The sequence below is a fragment of the Marasmius oreades genome, chromosome 11 (assembly GCF_018924745.1).
Source record: "Marasmius oreades isolate 03SP1 chromosome 11, whole genome shotgun sequence".
In the NCBI taxonomy this organism is placed as follows: Eukaryota; Fungi; Basidiomycota; class Agaricomycetes; order Agaricales; family Marasmiaceae; genus Marasmius; species Marasmius oreades.
In genome coordinates, this window is record NC_057333.1 from 2,319,661 (window position 1) to 2,344,003 (window position 24,343).

Consider the following 24,343-nt stretch of genomic DNA (forward strand, 5'->3'; position numbering starts at 1 on the left):
ATTCATCTCGGGAAAAGCTGTGCCAATTCATTTCAGTGAGCCGTCTATGCATCATATACTGCGGAACCGACCGGGATGGGCCCTGGCTCAGAGTTGGATGCACGCTACACCGCGTAGAATTGAGGAAGCCGTTCCCTGATCTCCAAGACGATCCTTCCAATAGTATAATCCTGCTGTTCTGACGTATGGAAGGATGAATAGAAGCGGCATTTATGGGAAGCTGAACGAAGAACACTGACTTAAAACTATATACTGAATTCGAGGTCTGTCGTAGCCTCAAACGAACTTTCTCCATTTTCTGATCACTGCCCATGTGGAGTACTGCCCTGATCCTCGGACTTCTACAAGTACGATACGACCTTTCGGCGGGCAGCCTTCGTGCTTTCAACAGAATAAGTGGGGCATTTAATTTAGGACTTCTTATGGGGCTGAACTGATGTTATCAAACACTTTCATCTGGCCCGATATGACATCGTGCACAACGCGGTAACTTTTTACAATAACGCAAGACTTGGTGAGAGCTACTTATTTGCGATGTTTTAGATGCAGAGGCTTATTTTATTAGTATGCTGATTGCCAGTGGTTTATCGGGATGCCAACCTGCACTGGCATCGACTTACGTTCTCAGCGGGAGTCAAATTGGGCTCCATGCTGAGAATCAATTGGCAACCACTAGAACTTCTCCGATGCGACTGGCGGATCTCGCAGAGCAAACGTATCGGTGGTCATCTGAGAACAAATTCACAGAAACATCCACAATGGTATGCTTTGATCATTCATCATTGTTAAAAGATGCGTTAAATAAGTTCATGAAGATTCAACCAGTTTAAATGTAAGCATAGCGTTTGTAAAGAAAATTCCCTCCTATTTCCCCTCGGTCATACTTTACCCTCGTCTCACCGCAGTTCTAGTGCCGTTCTTCACCTCCCCTCTGAGAGCGTTCTTGAGCTGTTCCTCTACAGCCATGGGGCTTAAAGAAACCAGAGATGTTGAAATTACCGTGGGCTCGGCCTCTCAAGATGAAACTGAAGGGTCAATTGAAAGCAAGAAAAGCAAGGATGTTCTTGAAGGAAAGGGGTCCGCTATGTCTGCAGAAGCTGCCGCGGTTCAGGTAGAATTTCCAGATGGAGGTTTAAGAGCGTGGCTGGTTGTCGTTGGGGTAACGTTTCCTCAGTTTTGATTATAATTCTGAAACTGACAGGCGACTCAGTCTGCTTTTGCGTCGTTTGCAACGTGAGTAAACATGTTTCTTCGCCTATGACACAGGCACGCTAAATTACCCTTATGCGCGCGTAGGTTTGGCTACGTCACAGCGTGGGGTGTAAGTTGAAGAAGCGCCGCAACCTTCTTTCGAACGCTCACCTATTCCCTTTCTCGAAGGCTTTCCAATCGTATTATGAGAAGACCCTGCTCAAAGACTATTCTCCCTCAACGATGTGAGCACCCTCTTCTCTACAGACTAACGTCTCAAACTGAACCTCGAACCCTATAACCCACGCAGCGCATGGATTGGTTCTATTCAGGTGAAGCATGATCTCGTTCTAGCTCTCAAAATAGGGTTCTGATCCATCCTGGAAATGAATAGTACGCTTTGGTGTTTCTTCCAGCTCTTCCTGTCGGACGCATGTTCGACCTCGGGTACTTTCGACTACCGTTCTTCCTATTCAGTACCCTTGTCGTCGTCGCCACCTTCTTAACTGCGGAGTGCACCACCTTCTGGCAACTCGTCTTATGTCAAGGAATCCTGCAAGGCGTAAGTTTTCCCGTCTCGCTACTAATTTACTCAACACCCATTCAATCACGGGACCTTTGACTCAATAGGCTGCATGCGGATGTACGTTCGGTCCAATAATAGCTATTATTAGCCAGTGGTTTAAGAAACGGCGAGGACTGGCCATGGGTCTTGTAACGTTGGGATCGTCATTAGGCGGTACAGTTTTCCCGATCGCAACACGGAGACTGATATCTCAAGTTGGGTATGCCCAAGATTCGGCCGCTCACGACCACGCATTTTTTACTCATTTCTTCCCCTTATTCACAGGTTCCCATGGGCTATGAGGATACTCGGCTTTATCTTGCTATTTGCGCTAGCGATACCCAACCTAACCCTCGCCCGAAGAATACCAGGAAGAAACGTCAAAGGCGGTCTCTTGAATCTTGCCGCGTTCAAGTTTATACCTTACACAGTATGGACGGTTGCTTCGTTCGTTACGTTCCTTGGACTATATACCAGTAAGTGAGATCCTCATCGTCATTCCTAATTCTGCGAAGTTCGCTAACACCTCCGTTCGAAACTCACTTTCATTACAATCAACAGCATTGACTTATATCGATATCGCCGCCGTAGAAGTCGGAATACCAGCAGATTTCTCCTTCTATCTCGTCTCAATCACAAACGCTTCCTCCACCTTCGGCCGTCTAAGTACTGGGCTCTTCGCAGACCGATTCGGACCTATCAACTTCATGGCACCAACTACGCTCGCTGCGGGTATCCTTACCTTCGCATGGCCGTTCGCCAAGAGTAAGGCATCACTTATCGTCGTTGCTATTATCTACGGGTGAGTTGTTTATTATTCATTCCAAACTATATGGACGCCCCATTCTGACTTCCCCCCCCTCCCCTAAGTGCCATGACAGGATCGTACGTTTCCGCATTCATGATGCCACTCTTCGAAATGGGCGAGCTTCACGATATCGGGCGCCGTTCAGGAATGGTATTGAGTATCGGCGCTATCGGGGCTTTGATTGGCCCTCCTATCTCCGGCGCTATAAAGAATTCTACTGGGACTTTCGAAGCAGTCGGGTATTATGCTGGTGAGTAACCCTAAACCCTCATTGTCAGAAAGGGTTGACGTTGGTTGACGGATGGCTTGCACCGTAGGCTCCATGATAGTTTTCGCTGTCTTTCTCATGTTAGTGACCAGGCATTTGATGATCGGGAAGTTGTGGGGCAAGTTTTGAGGGACGGGAAGACAGAAGAATGCAACAGCATGCTACGGACAGTTTGACATCCCATTTAATCGTTCATGTACTAGCACTGTTACTTGTAACATTTGTATTTATATATCATATTGAATCCCAAAATTCCAGGTCGATCTCGGTGCCTGGAGCTGTACATACACCTACTTAGAACTATATATACTCTAGAGTCTATACATTTGCCATTGACCGTGTCAGACGTGCCCTAAACACAGTAAAACGTACAATCCGATGTTTCATGATACGCGTTATAGTATGCTGTACATGCCCATCCGAATTAATACATGCGGATGCCTCTCTGAGAGCTTTTTGTGGCAATCAAAACCTCCCCCATAACTTCCCCAGCACAAGGTGCCTTGTAACCAACATCAAGATGACCGACAATATGATCACCGATCCTGACAAATGGCACCACATGTTAGCTTGAACTCAACAATCCACCCCAGTAAGGGAGAAAACCGAAAGTAAGCTCTTGAAAGGGAGAGTCAACTCATACCTGCGAAAAATCCGACCTTCTCAAAGCCACCCGTAGCATTATTTATCGCACCTGATATAGGCGGACCAACCACCCCCCCGAACGCTGCAACGCTCATGACCATCCCGGAACGTCTGCCTACGTCCTGGATTTGACCCATCTCGAAGAGTGGAATAAGGAATGAGGAGACGAAGGTGCCGCACATGAACCTGCGAGGACACCATATACATCATTAATGGAGAAGAGGAAGCACAAAAGAAGTATACCCATATATCACAGCTATAGCAATAAGCGACCCTAGACTTCTAGCGAACGGCCATGCGTAAGTCAGGATACCAGCCAAGAACGTAGTAGGGGCTATGAAATTTATTGAACCTTAACGGGAGGTTTCAGTCAGAATATCTCTGTAAGCTTTGAATGACTCACCCATTCTGTCAACGACAATTCCCGCGGTCAGTCGTCCAAGCCCGGAAGACGCGTTGGCAATGGCAACGAGATAGAAGGAGAGGTCGACCGAAACTCCGACGCTCAACGCTGCGACGTCGATGTAGGTCAGCACTAAGAGCAAGCATGAGCTAATAGTGCTTGAACTGGCAGATGGCGGTACGAAACCCACCAGTATACAACCCAAGGAACGTAAAGAAGCCAGCGATAGTATAAACCGTGAACGGAGGATCTTTGAAAGCAGCAAAGTTGAACAGTCCTCCTTTGATATTCTTAGCAGGCAATCTCCTTGCGAGCGTAATGTTGGGAACGGCAAGACAAAAGAGAAGGACAAATCCGAGGATACGCATTGTCCATGGGAACCTAAGTAAAAGTGAGTTTCAGTATGGATGCATTGATTCATGAGGTTGAGACTGGGACGTTTACCCGACTTCTTCTATTAATCTCCTAGAGGCGATGGGAAAGATGGTACCCCCAACAGACGATCCAATCGCTGTCAGACCCATGGCACGACCTCGTCGTTTCTTGAACCAATGTCCGATAACGCCCATTGTAGGGCCGTACACACAACCGCATGCAGTCTAGGGGAGGCCACTGTTATTGAAAGATGAAATGAGGAGAACTTTCGATACGAACGCCTTGCAGAATCCCTTGACATAACATAAACTGCCAATACTTTGTACATTCCCCAGTAAGAAAAGCACCAACGACGATGGTAATACTTGCGATTAGGAACGGTATTTTGAAGTATCCGAGATCGAAGAGACGGCCGATGGGTAGTGCTGGAAAGAAAACTAGAGCATACTACTCTTGGGATTAGAGCTTTCTAGCTGAACAGGGCGTGTGTTCCATACCTGAATAGAGCCGATCCAAGCACTTGAGAGAACAAAATAAATAAGCAAGTAGAAGGACAAAGGAGCAACGATCCCACGTACATGTTAGACGGCGATTGATCCTGAAGCAATGTTTTCTCGTAGTACGACTGAAAAACCTGCAAAGCCCGACCACACATCAGAATCCTTCCCTTAAACGTGCTTATAGCCCACTCACACCCCACGAATTAACATATCCAAACCTGTAAGAAAACCATCATGACTAGGAGAGTTCAACGAAAACGACAATGTTCACCCACGACGCCGTTGAGCTTAACGCTGTCTGTAAAAAGATTTAGAGAAGCCTATTCCTTGCAACAACTTGAACGCGAATCGACACACCCCAAGAACCACAAGCCACGCTCTCAATCCTCCATCTGGGAAATCAAACTCGGGCACCTCATCATCATCAGCAGTAGCCGCAGTCGTCTTCTTCTCCACAATACTATCCGACCCATTCGCCGTCCTCTCCTCTACGTTGACATTCGCATCGCTTGACGTCGATTCCATCGTCTGTTTTTCGCTCTTGACAGATCCATTGGCATTGTCATGAACGTCTTGCGGTGACATGGGAGAACAGTGTGAAAAGGAAAGAGACAGACGCACTCCAGGCTGCAACTTATAATCATGGTGAGAAATAACCAAAAATATAAAGGGTCACGAACGACACGAGGCTGGTGACTGAGCCAAACGGAGGACCGTCAAAGTCTTCGGCAACTGAGTCGGACTTTGATCGCATCAAATTTCAACTGAAATGAGTCAGCTCTGCCGCCGGCCGGAATTTTTCACTTCCGAAGCGGCTGCGAGTCCAAGTTCAAAAGGTTGGTCGACCGCCTAAAAGTGCGGTATTTTGGTCAGTATCCCGTCCATATCCCGTATTCACGGGTAACTAAATAATATCTTATCAATCAAGCTTAATCTTATCTAACAACTTGTTGTAACTGACAGCCAATCTGACTAACGAGTTTTCCTGAAGTTGTCTGGATAATTAACCGCTACATGACTCTGAGGATGCCAACGGGCCAGTAAACCAACCAATATTGTTACAGGAAGAATCACCAAACTTGAAGAAAGTGTTTGACCTCTTTGCTTTGATGTGTGTAAGTCCCGAGTCAAGTTCCGGTATGGCAGATAAGACCCATTCCTGCCCGGCATATATCAAATACTGCGCTCTTTTACGCGAAGCGTTTGTATTGCAAGTTCCGTTCAGATTGGACACTATGTACATCGATTGTAATTAAGTAATTACTGTGATAATCATAATTATTGAATAAAGATATACGATAGCAGTTAAGATAGCAAAAGGATTAGAAAAGAATAAGAATACGGAAATCGCTTACAGATACAGAAGTGAAAGGAACCTAACGACCCCTCAGCTCCGCTAGAGTGACTGTGAAAATTTGGTGGGGGTGAATCGAAATGAGAGAAGGAATGTGGTGCCACGCAGACAAGGCAGAGCAGAGAAAAAAAAAGGGAAACACGACGACAACAGAGAGCAAGGGAGAAAAGCGCTACTCGGAGAGACGACGGCAGAGAAAAACGGAAGGCGATTGCTAAGGGAATGTGGAGACGCAGTCCTTGAGGCGGCAGGTCAGAAAATAGAAGAAGAAACGCGAATAAGCAGAGCAAGAAGCGAGAAAGAGAAAAACAAGAAAAAAACACAGACGATAATGATGATACGAGAGACATTACGCCTCGATCTCGGCTTCAGTCGAGATCGAAGCGACCCAAGTGTGGCGAATCCCCCGCCTCGCCCACCGCTCCAGAAACACGACGGCAGAGACTGAAAACGCAGTCCACAGGTACCCAAACAAACCACATCGGGACAGTCAAGACGAACACAAAAGTGAACGAAATCAAAGCCAAGATGGGAATGAAAACCAGGTAGAAGAAATCATACAGCGTAACTTTCTCCTTTTGAATCTCGTTACTTGGACTCGGACTCGACTCTGGCTTGACAACATTGAACTCAAACCATTCGTCAGGCGGCATCGGTCGTTGACGAATAGAATAGGGACATGTAGCAGTGGTTTCGAGGGGCGATGAAGGGACCAGTGCAGCAGTCGGGGAGGTTGGGGAAGAAGTGCCAACGGGTGAGATCACACTGGAGCGGAGAGGTACCGGCTCAACCGGAAATTTGATTCCCTGAGCACCTTCGTCGATAGAATGGCGACGGTCATCCGCAATAATGCTACGCCTCTTCCTCCTAGGGGTTGAGGGAGTTACGTGAGATACAGAATCGGTGCGAGCATTATAAGGAGTGGTGGAGGGGGGTGTAAAAGCTGAGTTATCGGGGGCGGGTGTCACAGGGGTTGAGGTGGGGGTGGAAGTAGAAGCGGAAGAAAAGTTCTTTAATCGAGCACGTGCAATGACTGTCAGACCATCATCAACAGTTGCCCGTCGTTTCTTTTTCGACGCGCTACTGGCTTTCTTCTCCCCCTCATGAGTTGATTGATTGAGCTTGGGAGCAGACGAAACACGCCTCAGTTCCAGGTCCGGGTTCGCCTTTGCCATTTCCACTGGCTGAGCAGGCGCGGACTTGGCTCGACGGAATCTGGCAAATGATGCGCGGGTCTTCAGTGATATATGTACGGTGGGTAATGAGGGAAAGGGAAAGGGGATAATAGGAGGTAGGGAAGTGGGAAGGGAGGTCGTACGTTTCCAGAGTTTAACTGGAGATAGAAATGGAGGCTTGGCCGACTCCAAAGACAAGTAGCGACGCCATCTACGAGGCGTCGGGGTAGATGATACTGCAGTTGGATGCTGAACAAGCTGTGGAGTATCATCGAGATTGGGTTTCGATGGTGTAGATTGACTATTCAATGTTAAATGCGGCGGTCGGGCTGGCAAAGCGTTGATGAATTCGAGGTACCTTTCGACCTCCTAGTAGTGATGTGAGCATTCGTACTTGTATATAGAAGTTAATATAGGTACACACACCTTCTGAGAATCATTGAAACTAGGAGAGCCGGGCTACACCAGAAGTCAGGATACAGAACAAATGTGGAATGATTCCATTCGGTACTTACATCCTCTTCACTTTCGTCGTCGTCGTCGTCAACACCATATAGCTCCTGGTATTCTCTAGCCCGACTGTAGGATTGAGCGAGGAATTGATGCATCTTTATGTTCGTCCATGCCTCGTTTTTATTCTTCGGACGATATCGCTATACGGAATATAAGTCATGTCCAATAATCAGAGAGAGGGTTCCAAAACTCACCTCGTCTGGAGGAGGCGCCCAATCCTTGTAAAGGCCCGCGCATTCTTGTTGGGCGACGTAGACCATTTAGCTATACGCTGAGTACGGAAAATTAGAATGTGGAAGGAAAGACAGGTGGAATATTCCGATCGGTGTCGCGTAATGGATAAACGCAGTCCAAGGTCCAATAAGTGACAGTGTGTTCAAGTGAAAGGTGAGATAGTGGTTGTAGCGGGGATATCAAGATGGGGAGGTTATCGCAAGGTTTGACATTCGCAGGATACGCAGAAGGTTGTGGGTTGTGAAGAAGAAGTAAGTCCAATGCCACAATAGCTTTTATACTCCGAGAAACCGTCGGGGGTGACGGTCTCGGCTCTCATTATCCTGTCAGGACCACCATGCCACATTTCTCAGTTTTCAACTCCCTTCCATTGTCCTAGAAAAATACCCTGGGTTTGTGTGGACTGGATCATCCAAATGGAACCAATAACTCCATATGTCACATCGAAAGTCGAGATGCGATAGTCTATTGTTCTCGGTCTGCTCGGAGCTAAGTTTTTATCTTGACAGAGGACCTTACAGTGTAGAAACGTTCGGATAGATTTTATGCTCGCCGACTAGAGACATTGAAGAATTAGTAGAGAACCCGCCGACTTGAAGGTGCAACTTGCGGTCACCGGTCACCCCAGACCAACCCCACACTGTGAGTTTCAGTCACAGAACAATGATAACAGAGATCAAGATACACAGAGAGACATGTGGATGAACCCTAAGATATGCACCCCAATATCGGTGAATTACAAGGGTTACAAGGGTTCGCGCCGAGTTTGGATGTTGAAAGGAAGAGGGTGAGCCTCATGTGGAAAATGCCGAAATAAAAACACGAGGCTATTGAGTAGTGATGTAAAGTAGGTCCGACTCCGGCCCGGGACCTTCAGTAAATTCAAGTTGTGGATGGCCTGCCAAATTCACGATAATTTCAGCACGATATATTATTCTGTATTCAGAAACGTGGCAACAACAAAACGGAGTTTCAGTACCCTTGGGAAAGCATGCGAAGATCTGCAAGACGACGGATGGTATGTCGGTATGCGGGTAACTGCCCAAAAGGTATTTCCGAGAGCAGCTCTCCTAGGCCTGAGAGTTGGAAGATGTATGACTTATGATTGGGGAATTTACAGCGGCACGAATAGCCAATGCATGAAGGCGGCATTACTAGGTACTAAGGAGGGGGGCATACTGCCTGCAAGTGGTTCAGTTTGGATCTACGAACAAGCTTGGAGATACACTCACTAAGTTTGTTACCCATTGCGATGAATAACAAACTCTCATCTAGCGCCCAACCCTCCAATGACCGCGACACATAGTTCGCCCTCGCTCTCCATTACTGTGGACTGACAGCCAGGTATTCTGGCTACATCCTGTTGCACGAATATGGTAAACTGCGATTCCTTTACTTTGAGAGACAAATTGCCGCATGATTGATAAACGTGAAAAGGTTAGTAAAATACGTGTTGTAGTAGAGTACCCGAAGAACACACTTTTACGGGATGTCCTTCTTCGTATGCGAAGATTTCGCCCTGGCTATGACTCACTGGACTGAATCTAGCAGGATCCTATAAGGCATAAAGCCTTTACTCGTTGTGAATAAGAGTACCTATGTTGTAAAGAAACACAGCAAGAATTAACATCTTCTCTGGAAAACCGAGATCATTTACGCACCCAAAACTAAAAAACGATATTTTACGACCATTCCAAATTTACTTGTTCGTAAAATTGGTCTTTACAGGCTCTATGGATCCAATAAAAGTCACGAAGAAGGGCCGAATTGGAAGAGTTGAAGAGAGCTAGAGGGGTCCTGATGAGAAGAATAGGACAAATTGAGGCGGCTGTCATCGCACGCGTGTGTAAATAAAGTCATGCATTAATATTTACTCGACGTAACTTGCATCCCGCTCTCAGTTCGTAACTTCTCAGCTGCGCGCGAGCTACGACGGTTTTCTTGCCTGCTCATTGCTGGTTGTTGGGCTAGCTCAAGATGGTTACAATTCGACGGCGTCAAACTTCGGGCTCGGCTACGAGCCCACTGCCATCGTCATCATCATCTCCATCATCTCAGGTGCCGAGCAGCTCAGGCTCTTCCTCGTTTTCTTCGATAAGGGCAAGCTCGACGATCCAGTCTAAGACCAACAGACCGTTTTTTCCTGACCCAACCAATACACCAACGCCTCAACAAAATGACGATAGCCAAGGACATATATCAAAGGTGCGTAGGATTACACAGATACGCTATCGATACGGAACTGATAGATACAAGGCAATCTTGGAATGGCTTTTCCTCGCCTTCGTATTGCTTATTTTCGCAGGTATAGCCATCAGACGAGCCAACAGACTCCGAAATGATGGGGTTCCTCTATCCCAGTTCTTCCGTCGCAGGAATCGACATCGGCGTCGTTCAGAAAGTCTACTATCAAACACAAATCAGCAGGAAACAACCCAGATCCGTCGTCTTCCACGAACAACTGGCCTTCCAACTCTCTCGCCGTCATCAGCTTCCACCCCGTTCCATCTCGCTGAGATCCCAGTTGCTCACCTGTCAGGGGACCGGCAGGGCAGTGATGATAGATATATACATCATATCAATCACCTGTTGTATGGTCGTGGTAGGAGGCCTGCGAGGACCAGGGGTGTGGATATCGACGAACGTGGACGGAGAGGAGTTGGCGAACGAGATGTGGAGAGAGATTATTTAGGAGATGAGGATCTTGATGATGGTGTTGGAGATGGTTTACCGGCTTACGACAAGCACGGTGGCCCACCTGTGTATGTCGAGGTTTCGGGCGTTAGGGCGGCTCATATAGCCCCAAGGGAAATGACATTCACAACTCCGGACACAGGAGAAGCCGGGGGAACAGTACCACCATCCACATCTCCGGCGGGGCATACAGGACCCGATGGGAACAGAGATGCGGCCCAATCACAGGCTGCCTCGCAGACGGAAGCGTCTTCAGAAAATGCCAATACCTCTTCGCCGCCTCTCCCCTCAACAGAAAACCCGTTTTTGGAGCAGAGAACGGACACTCGCCATTCACGATCCCAACATTCACGATCCCAACCTCCACGTTACTCTTCTTCCTCTTCGATGATGCCCGGCAGTCTTTCCAACTGGTAGTCCCCTCATTCTGAGCGAACCCTTCTTGCTTCTCGAGCCCTCAGATGCTCTTGCCTTTTGGTTTTCTTTGCTATGTTTTGCAACTTTTCTCTTTTACCCGCCGTGCTTGATTCAGTTTTCCGTTATAACACGAGATACCGCCACTTCATTAAATTATTCGACCTCTGACCCACACTTTCCTTACTGTTTGTAATCGACACTGTATCCTGTTGTTTGTTGTAATATCACTTCGCTTACTTTTTCACATTTACAGCTACCAGATTATGCGTGTGCTCATTCGCATTCTGGCATTCAGGAGTTCAACGTTCAGGAGCCGCGAAGCCCCCCTTTGAACCATCTTTTCGCCTCAATATAAGATTCCGACCATGGTACCGCGATCTAAATTATAGGAGATTGAATAACGATATCGGTGGAACGTTCACCTTCCTTGCAATATAAATAAAACGAAAGGCATTAGCTACATGCTTGGACTTTCAGAAACGCATTGCATACTATGAATACACTGACTGAGCTTTCAATCAAACGATATCAATTCGACACGCCCTCAAAGCGCCCGCTGGGAAGCTGAGAAAGATGTCTAGCAAATCCAAGTCGAGCCGGTCTCGTTTTGTCCGACACCACCTAATCTAGGGCACTTCCCTCCATCCTTGCATGTATGTCTCGTATCGTGACACAGGCGGCAGAATGCCAATGATTGTAATCTGTGCAGATGGATGGTGCGAGTTCGTACTTACCAGGCGTTTGTTTCGCACTGCTTGACCTAGATTTCTGATGTCTGGTTATAAACGAAAATTTTGATGTTCTTGCCAACTCGACAACTTGAGAGCGTAACCGAAGACATACCTCGCATCGTAGAAAAGGGTTGGGAGAGGAAATGCGCAAAGCAGTGCATCGGAGCAATTGAAAACTCGTGCTTTGAGATTGTTTTCTCTCCACATTATATTTGCATCATGTCCTGACTTTAAGCTCATGGTAATTTAGGTACGAAACCCAGGTCTGAAATAGTTTTCAACCTCATCGGCACTACAGTCAAGAAGGCGTGAAATCCAAGGTCAACTAACGCCGTGCGACAGAATGCATCCGAAAACTTACACAACGCTCGACGTTCCCCAACCCAGGGCAGCTCCCACCGCCACCACCACAAGTATAGCTAGGGATCGAAGTATCAGGAATTTCGTCGAATTCTTGAAGGAAAAGGAACTTACTGAAGGTCACCGGATCCTACAGGATTGTACATCCAAAGGTCCGTGATTACAATCGGTGGAGGGAAACAGCCGAATCGAGGGGTGTTAGAGAGGGTACAGGGATTACCGGTGAGCGGACTGAAGTTGGCGGTTTGGCACTACTGGTTGACGACCCAGTCTACGATGGGCGAAAAAAGTGTCAGGACGGTGAAAAGAGTTTGGACTCTAAGGTCCGGGCTCGAAAATGTTAGATGATCGACGTACAGTTACCCCCTGCATTGATGATTCCATATCTGCCATATTGGTCAGAAATTAAGATACGACTTTTCATTCAAACGAGAATTTGAATTTGCTTACAGGGAGCCTTCGTAAACTGCTGAGACCGGAGAAACCGCGATTGCAGTGATGACAGAGTCAAAGACTAGAAGCTTCATTTACTAGGACTAGATCAAGAAAGGGTTTCCCTGACTGTCGGTGGGGAGTGGATGTCAGGTTGAGGGCCCCACACGCCCGCTTTATACATGCGAGGTACTCCAGGGTCGACCACACAGCAAGCTGACCGATTTTTTCCTGGAAACGAGCTAATGGCACGGGGCCCTAGCAGGTCGATAGAACAAACATGGGGAGTATCGGGACCAGTGGAGATGGGAAGGGAAGTACGGAACCGCGGGCACGACATCAAACCATCTCTTCGATATTTCCATTGAGGATTAAAAAATCCTTGACAAGTTATTGTGGTAGCCATCGGGCTCCGAGTGTTATTCAAGTTCAGCGGTAATTGAATCTGTGAGTACAGCCTTGATGGAAGTAAGTAAATAGGGTGGTTTCTGCAAATACGAAGCGTGTACGCAGGAAAAAATCAAAACTATAACGTACTGTTCGAAGCCACGCTTTCGGACTCTTCCTTCCTTCACCCGTCCATGAATTATCTTTAAGGGTTCACCGAACTCCTTCTTTTTGTGGAGTGTTTTGCCCTAGTCGCAGGGAAAACCTGCAGTTAAGTAGACTTTCACAGGTTACTAACACAAGGGCGAGTTCACCGAACACCTTCCAACCTGATCATTCATATTCAACATTCATTGACCAAAACGCGACGATGTTATTTGGAAGCCTAAATTGTAAGAGAGGTCGTGCCGGCTAGCGGTATGTGGCATTTCACCCTGTAAAAGTTCCAATCATATCAAAATACTAAACTACAACAAGTCGTTTCACTCACCTTTTACAGCGTCTTGCTCGTTGGAGGCTCGAATTTCCGGTCGGCTTTGTTGGGATGATCATGGTTCAACGTGTGGACGGTAACGTGATTATTATGTAATCATAATACTTGCCACGAGAAACGTGCACTGCCAATGTGACTTGTCATCGTCGAGGACGACGACGACGACAACGACGATCTTGTTATATTCGGTCGGTCTCCACACTCTGATCACCCTTTCCTTCAAATGTCTGCGGTACTCACGTCCAAACCGCCCATAGCCGGTACCGCTTTCGCTTTATCTCGACTGTTCAATGCTGGCACTATGTCTCGGAACGCGATGGTGATGATGTACCAACAGCAACAGCAACAGCATCCATTTTCATCAGGATCTATCGCATCAGCATCGGAACCGGTAACAGGATTTGGCGTAGGAATCGGTGGAAGAGGCAGTACCGGAGGAGGAGCAGGTTCCATGGGTGCAGATCCCGTCCGCGCAGCGGTGGCCCATCTGCTATCCAAGGCGTACTCGCTGCCGTGCTCGACGGCGGCTCACTCATTTTCAAACCTCGTACAGCCAACTTCCCGCTTCCAGCTAGCTCTCGACGCGTTGCTACCGATTCTGGAATCGAATGCCTCATCGACCGATGTGCGTGATCTGTTTTGATCTCTGTCATGTTTCTCATACTTCTCCCCAGCTGGCGCAGCGGATTCTAGTCTCATTCATTCTTTATTCTTTATATGCTCCTCATCCGATTGCCATCAACCCGTTCAAGTCCGTCTTGTTCACGACTTTCGTCAAGGAGCGAGAACAGGCGGTGAATGTTGCCAATGTAGGAGGAGTGGCTCTCAACGAGCCGTATGTCTGGGTTTTATGGAAGATTTTGAAAGGAGACGGTAACGATGTGAGTGCCCAGTCTTTTCTAGTATGCGGTCAATCGGCTGAGTTATTTTGTTTTCTCAGATTGGACCTTATTCACCCTCAACATTAGCGCGGTCGCCTTTACCGCCAAAGCTTAGAGCCACTAACTTATTTCTCGAAGATGAAATGTATTATACTGAACCTGATATGTGGGTCGGCTCTTCTATCTCCCAAGCTGCTCGGTCTGAACTCAGTTTTGCAGAGACGATTTTTCTTTTTCTTATACTAAACGAACGGAACCGATGAATGGCCAGACTAAACTGGAGACGAACAACCGCGTTGAAACAACAGATGAACGATACATCACCAAGGATGAGGACACCGAGAACGACAGAGTTGCAGAGGCAATGCAGCTTCTCCTGGATGGACGTGGACGGGTCTTGACGTTGTCTGAGCAAAGGGTGCGTTATGCACTAGTCTGTCATCTCCGCTTTGCACAGGAGCCGACGTTTCTTCCCCCCAGATCGTGCTTCCCATGATTCCGCAGCTCGCATCTTCGCAAATGATTACACCACTTGATCTCGCACCCATCATCTCATGCAATCCAACTATTGCTTATCCTCTCTGCGTTGCTCTTATCGCTCCCGATCCTGCGCTTAGAGCAAAATCGAACGAAGGCGAGGAATTCGACACAGACACGTACCATCTACTCTTCCCTTCGCCCTTTTTGGAGGTATTGACCATTCTACCTCCCACTCTGGCGAGTTTTGACTTGATGGGGCGACTGTTGAGGGATTTCACGCCTGCTGATGGATCCTTGACGGTGGCGGAACTAGTAAAAGATGAAGTTCTGGGCCGCTTCGTTAGTCAGAGCATCTCTTGGCTAGAAAACGCGGAAAGAGAGGAAAGAGAAGGTTTGATCAGTGATGATCGAGTAGTGAAAGGAGTGCAAAACGTGAGTGAGGTCGTGCTTCTTAGATTCCCTCAAGTCCACTGATCTTTTGGATATGTACAGCTTTGTCGATTCTATCATTCCCTCATCAAGATGTCCATCGTTGATCCTGACGTTGGCGATTACTCGATTGAGATGAAACAATTCAGCCTACGCAACTCCCGGTTCGAAGAAGCGAATGCTCTGTATAGGGCTCTGGCTACTGGCGGCAGGTCGGCCTTCTAGCCTTGACATGAACTTTTTCTTTCTTTTTTTGCAAAACTTAAGTGTATTTCTCAACTTACCGGTGTTCTGGTTGTATCTATTCCCTGTCCTCTGGCAGCCGCTCACGTTTTTCGTACTTACTCACGCATATCGCTCCTCTACAGTACCACTCTTACTTACGATACTTATACTATTCTCTCTAGCTTTTTGCCATATATGCCCATGATACATCGACAGCTATGTTTCCTTTGTTTGACTTATATTCTATGCTCATGTCGTCACTTTGACTTTACCGAATGGATATTCTACCTTGTTTAGTTGTGTGAATTATACAAGCAATGAGTAACTACCAGGTAGAGTCTGTGACCAGAGTGAAGGCCACATCCGTCAGGCGCCAACGTACACAGACTAGGTACATTGATATTGTACATTGGAGCCTTCTGTATCCTACGGCGTCCTTCGAAGGATGTAAATCCTAATAATAATAATAACAACACGTGGGAATTGCGCATCAATTTAAGCGCAAAGTTTCTATCTCGGAACATCAGACTCATCATAATCCAGGCCCAGCTCACCGCAGATTCTAACCCGAAGGAAGGCTTTGCGTACCACAAATACCGCGAAGGTCCATTTTCGTTACCACCACCATGGCGGACGATTCCCCAAAACCCAACTTCTCTCCCATGATACATCCTCACCCCCGATCTCTATTCCGCAGCACACAAGATATACTTTCCCTGGGACAGGCCTATCGATCTCAAATCTGCTTTCAGATTCCACTTCGCTGGAGACCCCACCATTTTCCAGAAATGTTTCGACGCGTTTCATTTTCGCGCATTGAAACCTCTCAGCTCAGTGTGCCCAACGATTCCTGACCTACGACAATTTCTCCCTGATCGTCATGATGAAGGACGAGCATACGCCGAACACCCTCGCATTGATTGTGCTCCTCGATTAGATGCCCAGGTATTCGTATAACGGCGTGGATACTCGATACACGTATGAATTCTTTAACGAGATAGGAAGGCGATTAAGTTGGTCAGGGATTTGATTGAAGACCGTGCGCTCCCGGATTCGACGGCAGAGTGGATATCTAGGTTAGGTCCGGAATCTGGTTTCGAGATGCGATGATTCGAAAATATTGGCTCTACGTGCCGTTGATTCACTCAGAGCGTCTAGCAGACCATGGATTTGCTTCGGGACTCATCGAGTCAATAAGGAAAGACTATGGTAAACGGGATCCGTGGAGGGATACGAAGGAGGAGGACTATCGAGATATCACTTTGTTTTCTCGTATTGCTCGGGGTGGACCTCCGTTGGAAGGAACGACTGAGGAGTTGTGGTTTTGGATGTTTCGGATGTTCGACGCTCATAAACCGATCCTCGAGAAGTTTAGGAGGTACCCGTACCGGAATGAGACACTGGGAAGAGAGTCTACGGAGAGTGAAAAAGAGTACTTGAACGTTACAGAGGATTTTGGGATGCGAGGATGAGCGATGAGGAGATTAAGAAGTTGAGAGAGCAGGCGAAAGATGGAGTTTGGGAAGAACTATCAGAGAAAGGCTTCCAGGGATTTATGGAATAGGCCCAGTCGGCCCTTGTTTGTGAAAAGCCGAACTCCCAGTTGGATTGGGAACTAGGGACAAAGCGAGAGTCCCGTTGACCATACTGCTCTTCCACCTCTTTCCTTTCGATTTGATGAAATCCGGTGCTAGAGTAATTCATGGTCGTCAGGTTCTCACGATTTTCTTCGCAAGAATCCATTCGTACACATCTCTCTAATCTTCCGGATCAATTAGCACGCGTCCTTGATCCTCACTGCATAACGGTATTTGGTCCGACCCAGTGGGCTCACAAGGCGACCACAAAGGCCGCAACTTATTTGGCACAACAACTGAAGCTTAGTGCCATGGAAGTGGCCAGGCTTCACACCTGTTCAAATAGCCAGTTTTAGATGAAGATGTGTGAGAGGCCCGGCGGATATTCAGAATCGGAAGATGTTCTTCGGACTTCCGTTGGTGTAATAACGGTACAGCTTGAAGTGTGGCAGGTCTGCCACTGTTTGGCTTAGATCATGTATGGCCTCGACACGCCAGGGTAATTCACAGATCTGTGGTCTCTACAACGCCAAAATAGAGTCTAAGACCCAACTAAGACCATCATATTCAGTTGATGGCTGATGAATGTTTTGTAGCATCACTCACCTGTTTGAGTGATACATACGTGAGATTTGCGCGAATTGTGCAAGATCCAGCAGGTCAATCAAAGCGCAAGGTTTCTATCTCGAAACATCAGATTCATTATGGCCCCAGCGCAGAGGTCGGAATTAATCATAAGCGCGTATGAGGTGTATCAGGCGCCTTAAGAGCGCGAGCGGGGCACCTACGAACGCTTACCAGAAAATTCCATTATTACTTTGTTATCGTGACCGGCCGATGACGAAGGTTGTAATTGCCGGGGTTCAAATTTAAAATACAAACCTTATAAGTTAGGGGACATACTCAAGGAAAAAGCGAACGATTATAGTTACTTTTGGTGGCATTATGTCCGGATGATACAGTAAGGTACTTTACATTTATGACTGCCACCGGGAAATTAAAAATCACCGACATCGCTTTGAATACCGTAGAATACCGGATCCGGAGTACGTAAATACCGCAAGGGTCTTTTCGTTACCTCCACCATGGCGGACTCGCCACCGGGAAGAATAGCACAGTCGGTCGCTAGTATTCAATATCTCTTTGCCTATCATCACGGCCTTTTTCCCTGCTCAAGAATATAGCGCTTGCCGATGAATCAAGTTACATTATAGATTTTTCTCCAAGCCCTTGAGTCCTAGTATGTCAATGTATCTGCCCTTTGCCATACAACCTGTCTCATTTTCCTTTCAAATCTAAAACCTGAACGCCAGGAACTTACGGGGGTCTGGCGCCCACGCCTGTTGACGCGCGTTACGCGCGGCGAGCGTCCCAAACGCACGCCCGCGCTCCCAATGCGCGTTGGGATCGTGGAAGTGCATTTAGGTTGTGGGGACAATTTACAAAAACGAGGTGCGCTAGATCGGTGAAGGATCAGGACTTGAGGTAATTTGTTTCCTCGAGCATATTGATACATGCAAACATACATTTATTAAGTGGTACTGGCGTGCCCCATGAGCAAGAGTGCCAGGTTTAACTAGATATAATGCTCTCTATGTAAATTATTTTTCTGATGAAGTGGCACCTAGTCGTAGGTATGGCCCGATATGTCGGAGTTGGACCAGTGGCCCGTTGTAGTACCAGACTCAGTGGAGTCAACAAGAACAGCTTCAGTGAGCTTCAAGTGATAAGGACAGATATCCGAGCCCTTGGCCCAGAAACACTTCAAGATGACTTCCACGACATGGGCTCGCTCCGGGGAAAGCCCGCAATACTAGTACGCAATTCCATCGAATATGAAGGCGCTCGGACCATGCCCTTTGCGTTCGACACGAGTTCGACACGGCGTACTTGAACTTCGACGGTAACTTCCGTGACTCCACTTAGTAGATGCGTGCATATTTCCTGCCAGATTCTGGGGTGAAGATGGATTAGCCTAGATGAAATCACTGTACAGCCAGGGACTATCCCTCTTCAAGCGTCCGGACTCTTTACCTGTTCCTAATATGTTCGACACGTACAACCTGCCACGGACTTGGATACCATTCCCTTCATGCCATTTCACTTAGGCGCGTGCATATATGATATTACCTACCAGAGACTGGGGTGAAGATGGACTAGAGATAACTGTACACAGGTCGGACTATTCCTCTTTAAGCCTCCGGGTTCTTTACTGCTGTTCCTAGTACGCTCAACAGGTACAACTTGCCACGGTTATTTCCTGGATTTCACTTAGCCAAACCTGGACCGAACATGTTTGGTTCAGGTTGTGCAGTCGTATCCAGTCCTTGAAGTCACGGAAATGAGAACTGGAGTCTGGCATACTAAAAGATATAAAAGCTCTACCTGTTCACCTCCAGATCCTCAGCAACTTTCTGCTTCAACTGCTTGCCTCCAATTTTCTAACACATCTACAACATGGCTTGTGAGTCCCTCCCTAGTCTCTAGTGCTCTTGTCTGCATAGACTTACCAATTCGACTTCACAGCTCACGACGGTATGCCCACTTCGTTGTTTGTTCGATCGCACTACGTTGCTTAACTCAACCCCTGTAGTCGAGAAATGGCTTAACGAACACCACCGTGTCGATGATGACAATCGCAACCACGGCGGCCAGGAAATCCACGTCTTTGCTGTCGAAAAAGGCCCAGTCTTCGGTGGACATGCCGGCGAAGGGAAATGCTACGACATCTCCTTCAGTCTGGGCCCCGTCACATTCACAGTGAGTGCCAGAGTTTGATTTGACCCTGCATTAGCCATTAGTACTCAACATTTACCACCTCTGTTCACCGTGACTCACCACAGATCGAAATTTGCATCGACATAAAAACTGGCCGCATCACCATCTGCCTCTATGTGAAGATCCCCCTCCTCCCCAAACACAAACTTGGATGTGCCACGGGAAGTATTAAAGATGGTGTCACTATCACGTTCGATTGGAAGATCGTCTCTGGGACGTTCAAGTTCTACGTCAAGGATGGATGGTTGTGGGTGCATTATGATGTCAAGATCTTGGGGAAACATTACACTGGCGATCTCAAGTTGATCCCGCTTCCGTGAGTATCGTCGGATTTTCGCTTTCTTTTTACGTGTCAGCCGCTCATTCGCGTTTTCTTTGTCTCCCCTTCCAAAGGTTTTTGTCGCATGGAGGGGGTGGCAGCTCCTAGGCGCCTATAGCTAAAGCCCACTGAGGCCAATTGAATGGATCCCTCCTAAATTCATCTGGACGGGCGCGTGCTTTTCTTTCTTCTTCCCCTTGAATATCCCTAGCAAAACAGAAAAAAAAAATATTGTGTTTGTAAAATGTACCGTCGAATCACAATGAAACTCAGCCGCCCTCCTGTTAACAATATGTCCACAAGTGTTGAACTTTGAGTCGAAATCTTCAACGTCTAGCCACGTTTCGACCATGAGCCTTTCACCCGCACGAGTAGCGAACGATGCATTATACGGAACCTGAGGGCTTGGGGAAATGGAAGACGTCAGTACTAGTATCCGACGGACACATGCCACTTTATTTGAAGGCGGATACTACGAACATCTCCACTTGACCCCAGGGCCGTACATAGGAAACGAATTCAGCAGGGTGTAACTGACCGGGACACGGTTTAACGGCGAGTGCGGGCGCATCGTTTAAAGACAGTTTGTGGTACGCGAGCATCTTCTGGACACAAGTTTCGCCAGTGTGTGCGGGTACGTTGATATTCCCCAGACAGGGATGGATCTGAGATAGACTCGGACGTTCCAGTGGTGGAGTCGTTGATGAGGGGCATGGTACTGTCGGGTTTGGTAACAGTTGGAAGGGGACTGGACACCAAGCACGTGGAGCGTGGTTGAGCGCTATCAATACAAGGGCGTGGTACAAGTTCAACCACAATTTCGCAATACGGTGAAAGAAATATGCTCAAGAAGGCATTCCTGCATGGATCTGAAGGACGTTCGGTGCGAGAAGGAAAACTCTTGAAAACTCTGCTCCTAGTACCAGTGGCTTGTAGCGAGAGAAAATCCGGAATCGAAAAGACGTCCTTCAAGCTCTGTCTATTTGAAGGTAGTACAAGTGGAATGGATTTCAAAGTTAAAATCTTTTAGGTCTACCTGGCTTAGATGGCCGCGACACGCCAGGGTAATTCACAGCTCCATAGTCTCTACAACTAGAGTCAAAATAGACGGTCAATGAATGACTAGTGAATATTTTTAGCATGGCTCACCCCGGTAGCCCTTGTTCCCCGTCATCACCATCCTCGTCCATGATATTTTCATCAACAGCGGCATCAGCGACTCCTTCGACAAAACCTAAAAATTCTTGTGCTCCGTGCATCATTTTTCAGCAACACTGGATAGACAATCAATCAGGTTGGTACCTTGTCGCAATAAGAGGACAAGCTATGTACCTGTTTTCTGTGATGTAGTTGTTGGTCAAGGTTGAGTGCGTCCACAACGTGACGCGAGAATTTCGGCGGATGACTAAGTGGCAGCTTTGACCTCAAAGCGCTTACCCCCGGCTTGCGCGATCGATGAATCGATGATCGTCCAACGATCAGTGAGCTTACACCGATTCATAGTCAGGTTCAGATGGAAACTCGGGTGAGTAGCACAGTGACACCATGGCACGGCAAGCGTAGCAGTAAGATATTGAAAACTGATTTAATTATTTTTCAAAGGAGGTATCTTCAATCTCTGCATCCTATATTACTATGTCCATAGACTTACACTGTCTGTTTCGAGTTCGTTGTAACATAATACCATAAATAGCACTGAATTATCGGCATAATATTCGTCGTCCTTTCTGATCGACGGTTCGCAGCTTTAAAGTGGATAAACACGCTGGAAACGTGGACGGTTCTTGATTCTCCGATGTTTGAAGAAGGTTTCATCGGGTTTCGGTTTCGTGGGTTGGCCTGGTATGGGCGAGGATGGTTTTGAGACGCCAGAGTACCTTAATATGATCCCCTGGTTTCTCCGATGTTTGAAGCGGATTTTATCGGGTTTCGGATTCGCATTCATAGGCTTGCTGGGACTAGCAGAGGACAGTTTTGAAACGCCAGGGTACCTTATGAAACCCGGGTATCTAATGATACCAAGAGACAAGAGGTGGAGATCAGGTATTTCGGAGCAGTCGATCTTTCTAGCGCAACTTACTGAGATGGTATGTTGTAGTCGTCCTTGCCGTCATTTTCCCCTACTACATCATCAAAAAGACTGCACTCGTATATCTCGAATTCTTGCTCTCCGGCGTTCATTATATTGAGAGCACTATATAATAAAGGAAGGTCAGCGTCCGAAGATGGGTTCGAGCGGCATACAAATACCTTGTTTCTGCGATGCAGATGCAGGTGCAGGTGTCAAGCAACTAGGCATTCAGACCGTTTAAGTAGTAGCGGTTTCAACTCCGACTGAACTCCGACTTTGCCGTATAGCCTCGTATGTATAGCATCAAGGTCACTTGAGCTCGAGCGACTAATATTAATCTGACTTTAGTAAGAGAAAATCAAAGCAAAAATGGCAGAGGATGTAACGCAGTTCTCTATTTGAGAGAACCAGGTTTCGCAACACCACTGTAGCTGATGGGTTAGGTTACAGCTCCGTAGTCTATAAAGTTCCAAGGACTGTCTCTTTCCCCGGCTTGTCGTTTTCTACAGCTTCATCAACAATGCCGGGGACTCAAGTATCTTGAATTACCGTTTGCTCGCCGCGGTGCCTCATGGTATACATCAATCAGAATATGTCAAGGATGTACACCTCGTTTCTGTGTTCACTGACAGATATGCAGTGTGCCTGAGTGTTGGACGGGCGGTGCTCCTCGGTCAACGGAGTTGTCGAAGGCGGTGGCATGCCTGTGCCTGCGGTGCATTTGGGGCGAAACTGACTTTCCCATGACGTGTCCGCAACGACTTATCGGTGATATCGGAGTTAAGAAAACGAATGTTCGGCGCATGACTAAATGGCAGCTTCAAAGCGCAAGAATCGTTCAACGTTCAGTAAGCCATCCACGAAAGTCTGGTTGAGCCTGCGTCGATTCATAGTCAGGTTCAGATGAAGACTCGGGTGCGTTTTTCAGAGGACGAATATTATGCCGATAATTCAGAATTCTTGTATTATGTTACAATTAATGAGCGCGTAATGAGCCCGAAACAGACGATGCAGGTATAAGTTGGGCATAATATTGAGCTGAGCTGAGAAAACTACAATAACTGAAGTTGAAAAAAGAGGCGTTCTTGATTTTCCGATGTATCAGCAGGTTTTATCGGGGTTTCGGCTTAGGCTTGCTTGGACCAGGCGAGGTTGGATTCGAGACGCCAGGATACCTTATGACCCCCTGGTCTCTAAGGTTTCAAGTGACAAGAGGCGGAAATCAGTTACTTTGGAACAGCCGTTATTTCTAGCGCGACTTACCGTGGTGGTCCGTTGTAGTCGTCCTGGTCATCGTTTCCCCCCACATCATCAGTAAGACTGCAATTGTATATCTCAATTTCTTGTTCTCCGCCTTTCATTATATTCATAGAACTGCATTGAAGAATAAAGAAAGTTCAGCGTCCGAAGATGGGTTCGAGCAGAATGCTTACCTTGTTTCTGTGATGCAGATGCAGCTGTCAAAGCCTATATGTAGGCATCCGGACCGTTTAAGTAGCAATTTGATAGCGATTACAACTCCGACGGAACTCCGTCTTGCTATTGCTATGTATCTTGGAAATTTTGCGCCGTGGGCTGTAGCGTACAGCATTAATTGGGGTCACAAGTTGGAGCTCGAGCGACAAATGCTGTAATCCGAATTGAATTTCTCATGGGAGAAAAAAAAAAAATGGCAAGGAGATGATGTTCCAGATTGTCCTTCGGTACAGATACAGCAGTTCTCTATTTGGGACAGCCCGGTTTCGCAACGCCAGTGTAGCCGATGGGTGGTTTTACGGCTCCATAGTCTCTAAACTCCAAGAGACGGCGTTCAGTTAGTGTAGATGATAGTGCTAGTACCACTCACCGTGGCAGTCCGTCATCCTCGCAGTACTCCTCCTTTTCCACTGGCACGTTTTTTTCTCCAACATCATCAACACCGCCGGACTCGAATATCTTGAATACCTGTTCTCCGCGGCGCCCCATTATGGTGCTAACAGCTTCCAGCACTGGATTTTGAGCATCGATCAGAGTACGTGTTTCAAGCAATATAGGCATA

The 24,343-nt window shown here is 47.3% G+C and overlaps 11 protein-coding genes across 11 annotated transcripts; 5 read left to right on the forward strand and 6 right to left on the reverse strand.

The window, feature by feature from the left end:
- Positions 1–964: 964 nt before the first annotated feature.
- On the forward strand, positions 965–2,990 carry E1B28_003564 (uncharacterized protein; the record flags this gene model as incomplete). The annotated part of the gene is made up of 11 exons (XM_043160557.1): positions 965–1,159; positions 1,211–1,233; positions 1,297–1,321; positions 1,381–1,436; positions 1,502–1,523; positions 1,586–1,753; positions 1,822–1,976; positions 2,042–2,232; positions 2,318–2,558; positions 2,627–2,814; positions 2,882–2,990. The coding sequence occupies 11 exons, from the start codon at positions 965–967 to the stop codon at positions 2,959–2,961; spliced, it is 1,344 nt and encodes a 447-aa protein (XP_043002514.1). The 3' UTR covers positions 2,962–2,990.
- A 189-nt stretch (positions 2,991–3,179) lies between these two features.
- Positions 3,180–5,477, reverse strand: E1B28_003565 (uncharacterized protein). The gene is made up of 13 exons (XM_043160558.1): positions 5,113–5,477; positions 5,031–5,053; positions 4,949–4,973; positions 4,834–4,889; positions 4,753–4,774; positions 4,625–4,702; positions 4,535–4,573; positions 4,325–4,479; positions 4,071–4,261; positions 3,881–4,012; positions 3,721–3,829; positions 3,476–3,663; positions 3,180–3,377 (listed from the first exon to the last, which is right to left on the reverse strand). The coding sequence occupies exons 1-13, from the start codon at positions 5,338–5,340 to the stop codon at positions 3,298–3,300; spliced, it is 1,326 nt and encodes a 441-aa protein (XP_043002515.1). The 5' UTR covers positions 5,341–5,477; the 3' UTR covers positions 3,180–3,297.
- Positions 5,478–5,948: 471 nt separating this feature from the next.
- On the reverse strand, positions 5,949–8,292 carry E1B28_003566 (uncharacterized protein). Its single transcript, XM_043160559.1, has 4 exons — positions 7,992–8,292; positions 7,800–7,937; positions 7,711–7,743; positions 5,949–7,653 (listed from the first exon to the last, which is right to left on the reverse strand). Exons 1-4 carry the CDS (start codon positions 8,055–8,057, stop codon positions 6,478–6,480), a joined length of 1,413 nt encoding a protein of 470 aa, XP_043002516.1. The 5' UTR covers positions 8,058–8,292; the 3' UTR covers positions 5,949–6,477.
- A 1,602-nt stretch (positions 8,293–9,894) lies between these two features.
- On the forward strand, positions 9,895–11,393 carry E1B28_003567 (uncharacterized protein). The gene is made up of 2 exons (XM_043160560.1): positions 9,895–10,236; positions 10,288–11,393. Exons 1-2 carry the CDS (start codon positions 10,009–10,011, stop codon positions 11,140–11,142), a joined length of 1,083 nt encoding a protein of 360 aa, XP_043002517.1. The 5' UTR covers positions 9,895–10,008; the 3' UTR covers positions 11,143–11,393.
- A 1,381-nt stretch (positions 11,394–12,774) lies between these two features.
- Positions 12,775–13,402, reverse strand: E1B28_003568 (uncharacterized protein; the record flags this gene model as incomplete). The annotated part of the gene is made up of 3 exons (XM_043160561.1): positions 12,775–13,123; positions 13,203–13,300; positions 13,367–13,402. 3 exons carry the CDS (start codon positions 13,400–13,402, stop codon positions 12,775–12,777), a joined length of 483 nt encoding a protein of 160 aa, XP_043002518.1.
- A 277-nt stretch (positions 13,403–13,679) lies between these two features.
- On the forward strand, positions 13,680–15,856 carry E1B28_003569 (uncharacterized protein). Its single transcript, XM_043160562.1, has 6 exons — positions 13,680–14,170; positions 14,220–14,426; positions 14,486–14,592; positions 14,646–14,844; positions 14,907–15,338; positions 15,399–15,856. Exons 1-6 carry the CDS (start codon positions 13,769–13,771, stop codon positions 15,558–15,560), a joined length of 1,509 nt encoding a protein of 502 aa, XP_043002519.1. The 5' UTR covers positions 13,680–13,768; the 3' UTR covers positions 15,561–15,856.
- Positions 15,857–16,666: 810 nt separating this feature from the next.
- Positions 16,667–17,032, forward strand: E1B28_003570 (uncharacterized protein; the record flags this gene model as incomplete). Its single annotated transcript, XM_043160563.1, has 1 exon — positions 16,667–17,032. The coding sequence occupies one exon, from the start codon at positions 16,667–16,669 to the stop codon at positions 17,030–17,032; it is 366 nt and encodes a 121-aa protein (XP_043002520.1).
- A 2,511-nt stretch (positions 17,033–19,543) lies between these two features.
- Positions 19,544–20,591, forward strand: E1B28_003571 (uncharacterized protein). Its single transcript, XM_043160564.1, has 5 exons — positions 19,544–19,601; positions 19,664–19,672; positions 19,731–19,897; positions 19,981–20,231; positions 20,309–20,591. Exons 1-5 carry the CDS (start codon positions 19,595–19,597, stop codon positions 20,340–20,342), a joined length of 468 nt encoding a protein of 155 aa, XP_043002521.1. The 5' UTR covers positions 19,544–19,594; the 3' UTR covers positions 20,343–20,591.
- A 1,212-nt stretch (positions 20,592–21,803) lies between these two features.
- E1B28_003572 (uncharacterized protein) lies at positions 21,804–22,509 on the reverse strand. Its single transcript, XM_043160565.1, has 3 exons — positions 22,485–22,509; positions 22,315–22,428; positions 21,804–22,243 (listed from the first exon to the last, which is right to left on the reverse strand). The coding sequence occupies exons 2-3, from the start codon at positions 22,413–22,415 to the stop codon at positions 21,982–21,984; spliced, it is 363 nt and encodes a 120-aa protein (XP_043002522.1). The 5' UTR covers positions 22,416–22,428; positions 22,485–22,509; the 3' UTR covers positions 21,804–21,981.
- Positions 22,510–23,416: 907 nt separating this feature from the next.
- E1B28_003573 (uncharacterized protein) lies at positions 23,417–23,666 on the reverse strand (the record flags this gene model as incomplete). Its single annotated transcript, XM_043160566.1, has 2 exons — positions 23,417–23,498; positions 23,569–23,666. 2 exons carry the CDS (start codon positions 23,664–23,666, stop codon positions 23,417–23,419), a joined length of 180 nt encoding a protein of 59 aa, XP_043002523.1.
- A 361-nt stretch (positions 23,667–24,027) lies between these two features.
- On the reverse strand, positions 24,028–24,270 carry E1B28_003574 (uncharacterized protein; the record flags this gene model as incomplete). Its single annotated transcript, XM_043160567.1, has 2 exons — positions 24,028–24,094; positions 24,152–24,270. The coding sequence occupies 2 exons, from the start codon at positions 24,268–24,270 to the stop codon at positions 24,028–24,030; spliced, it is 186 nt and encodes a 61-aa protein (XP_043002524.1).
- Positions 24,271–24,343: the final 73 nt, after the last annotated feature.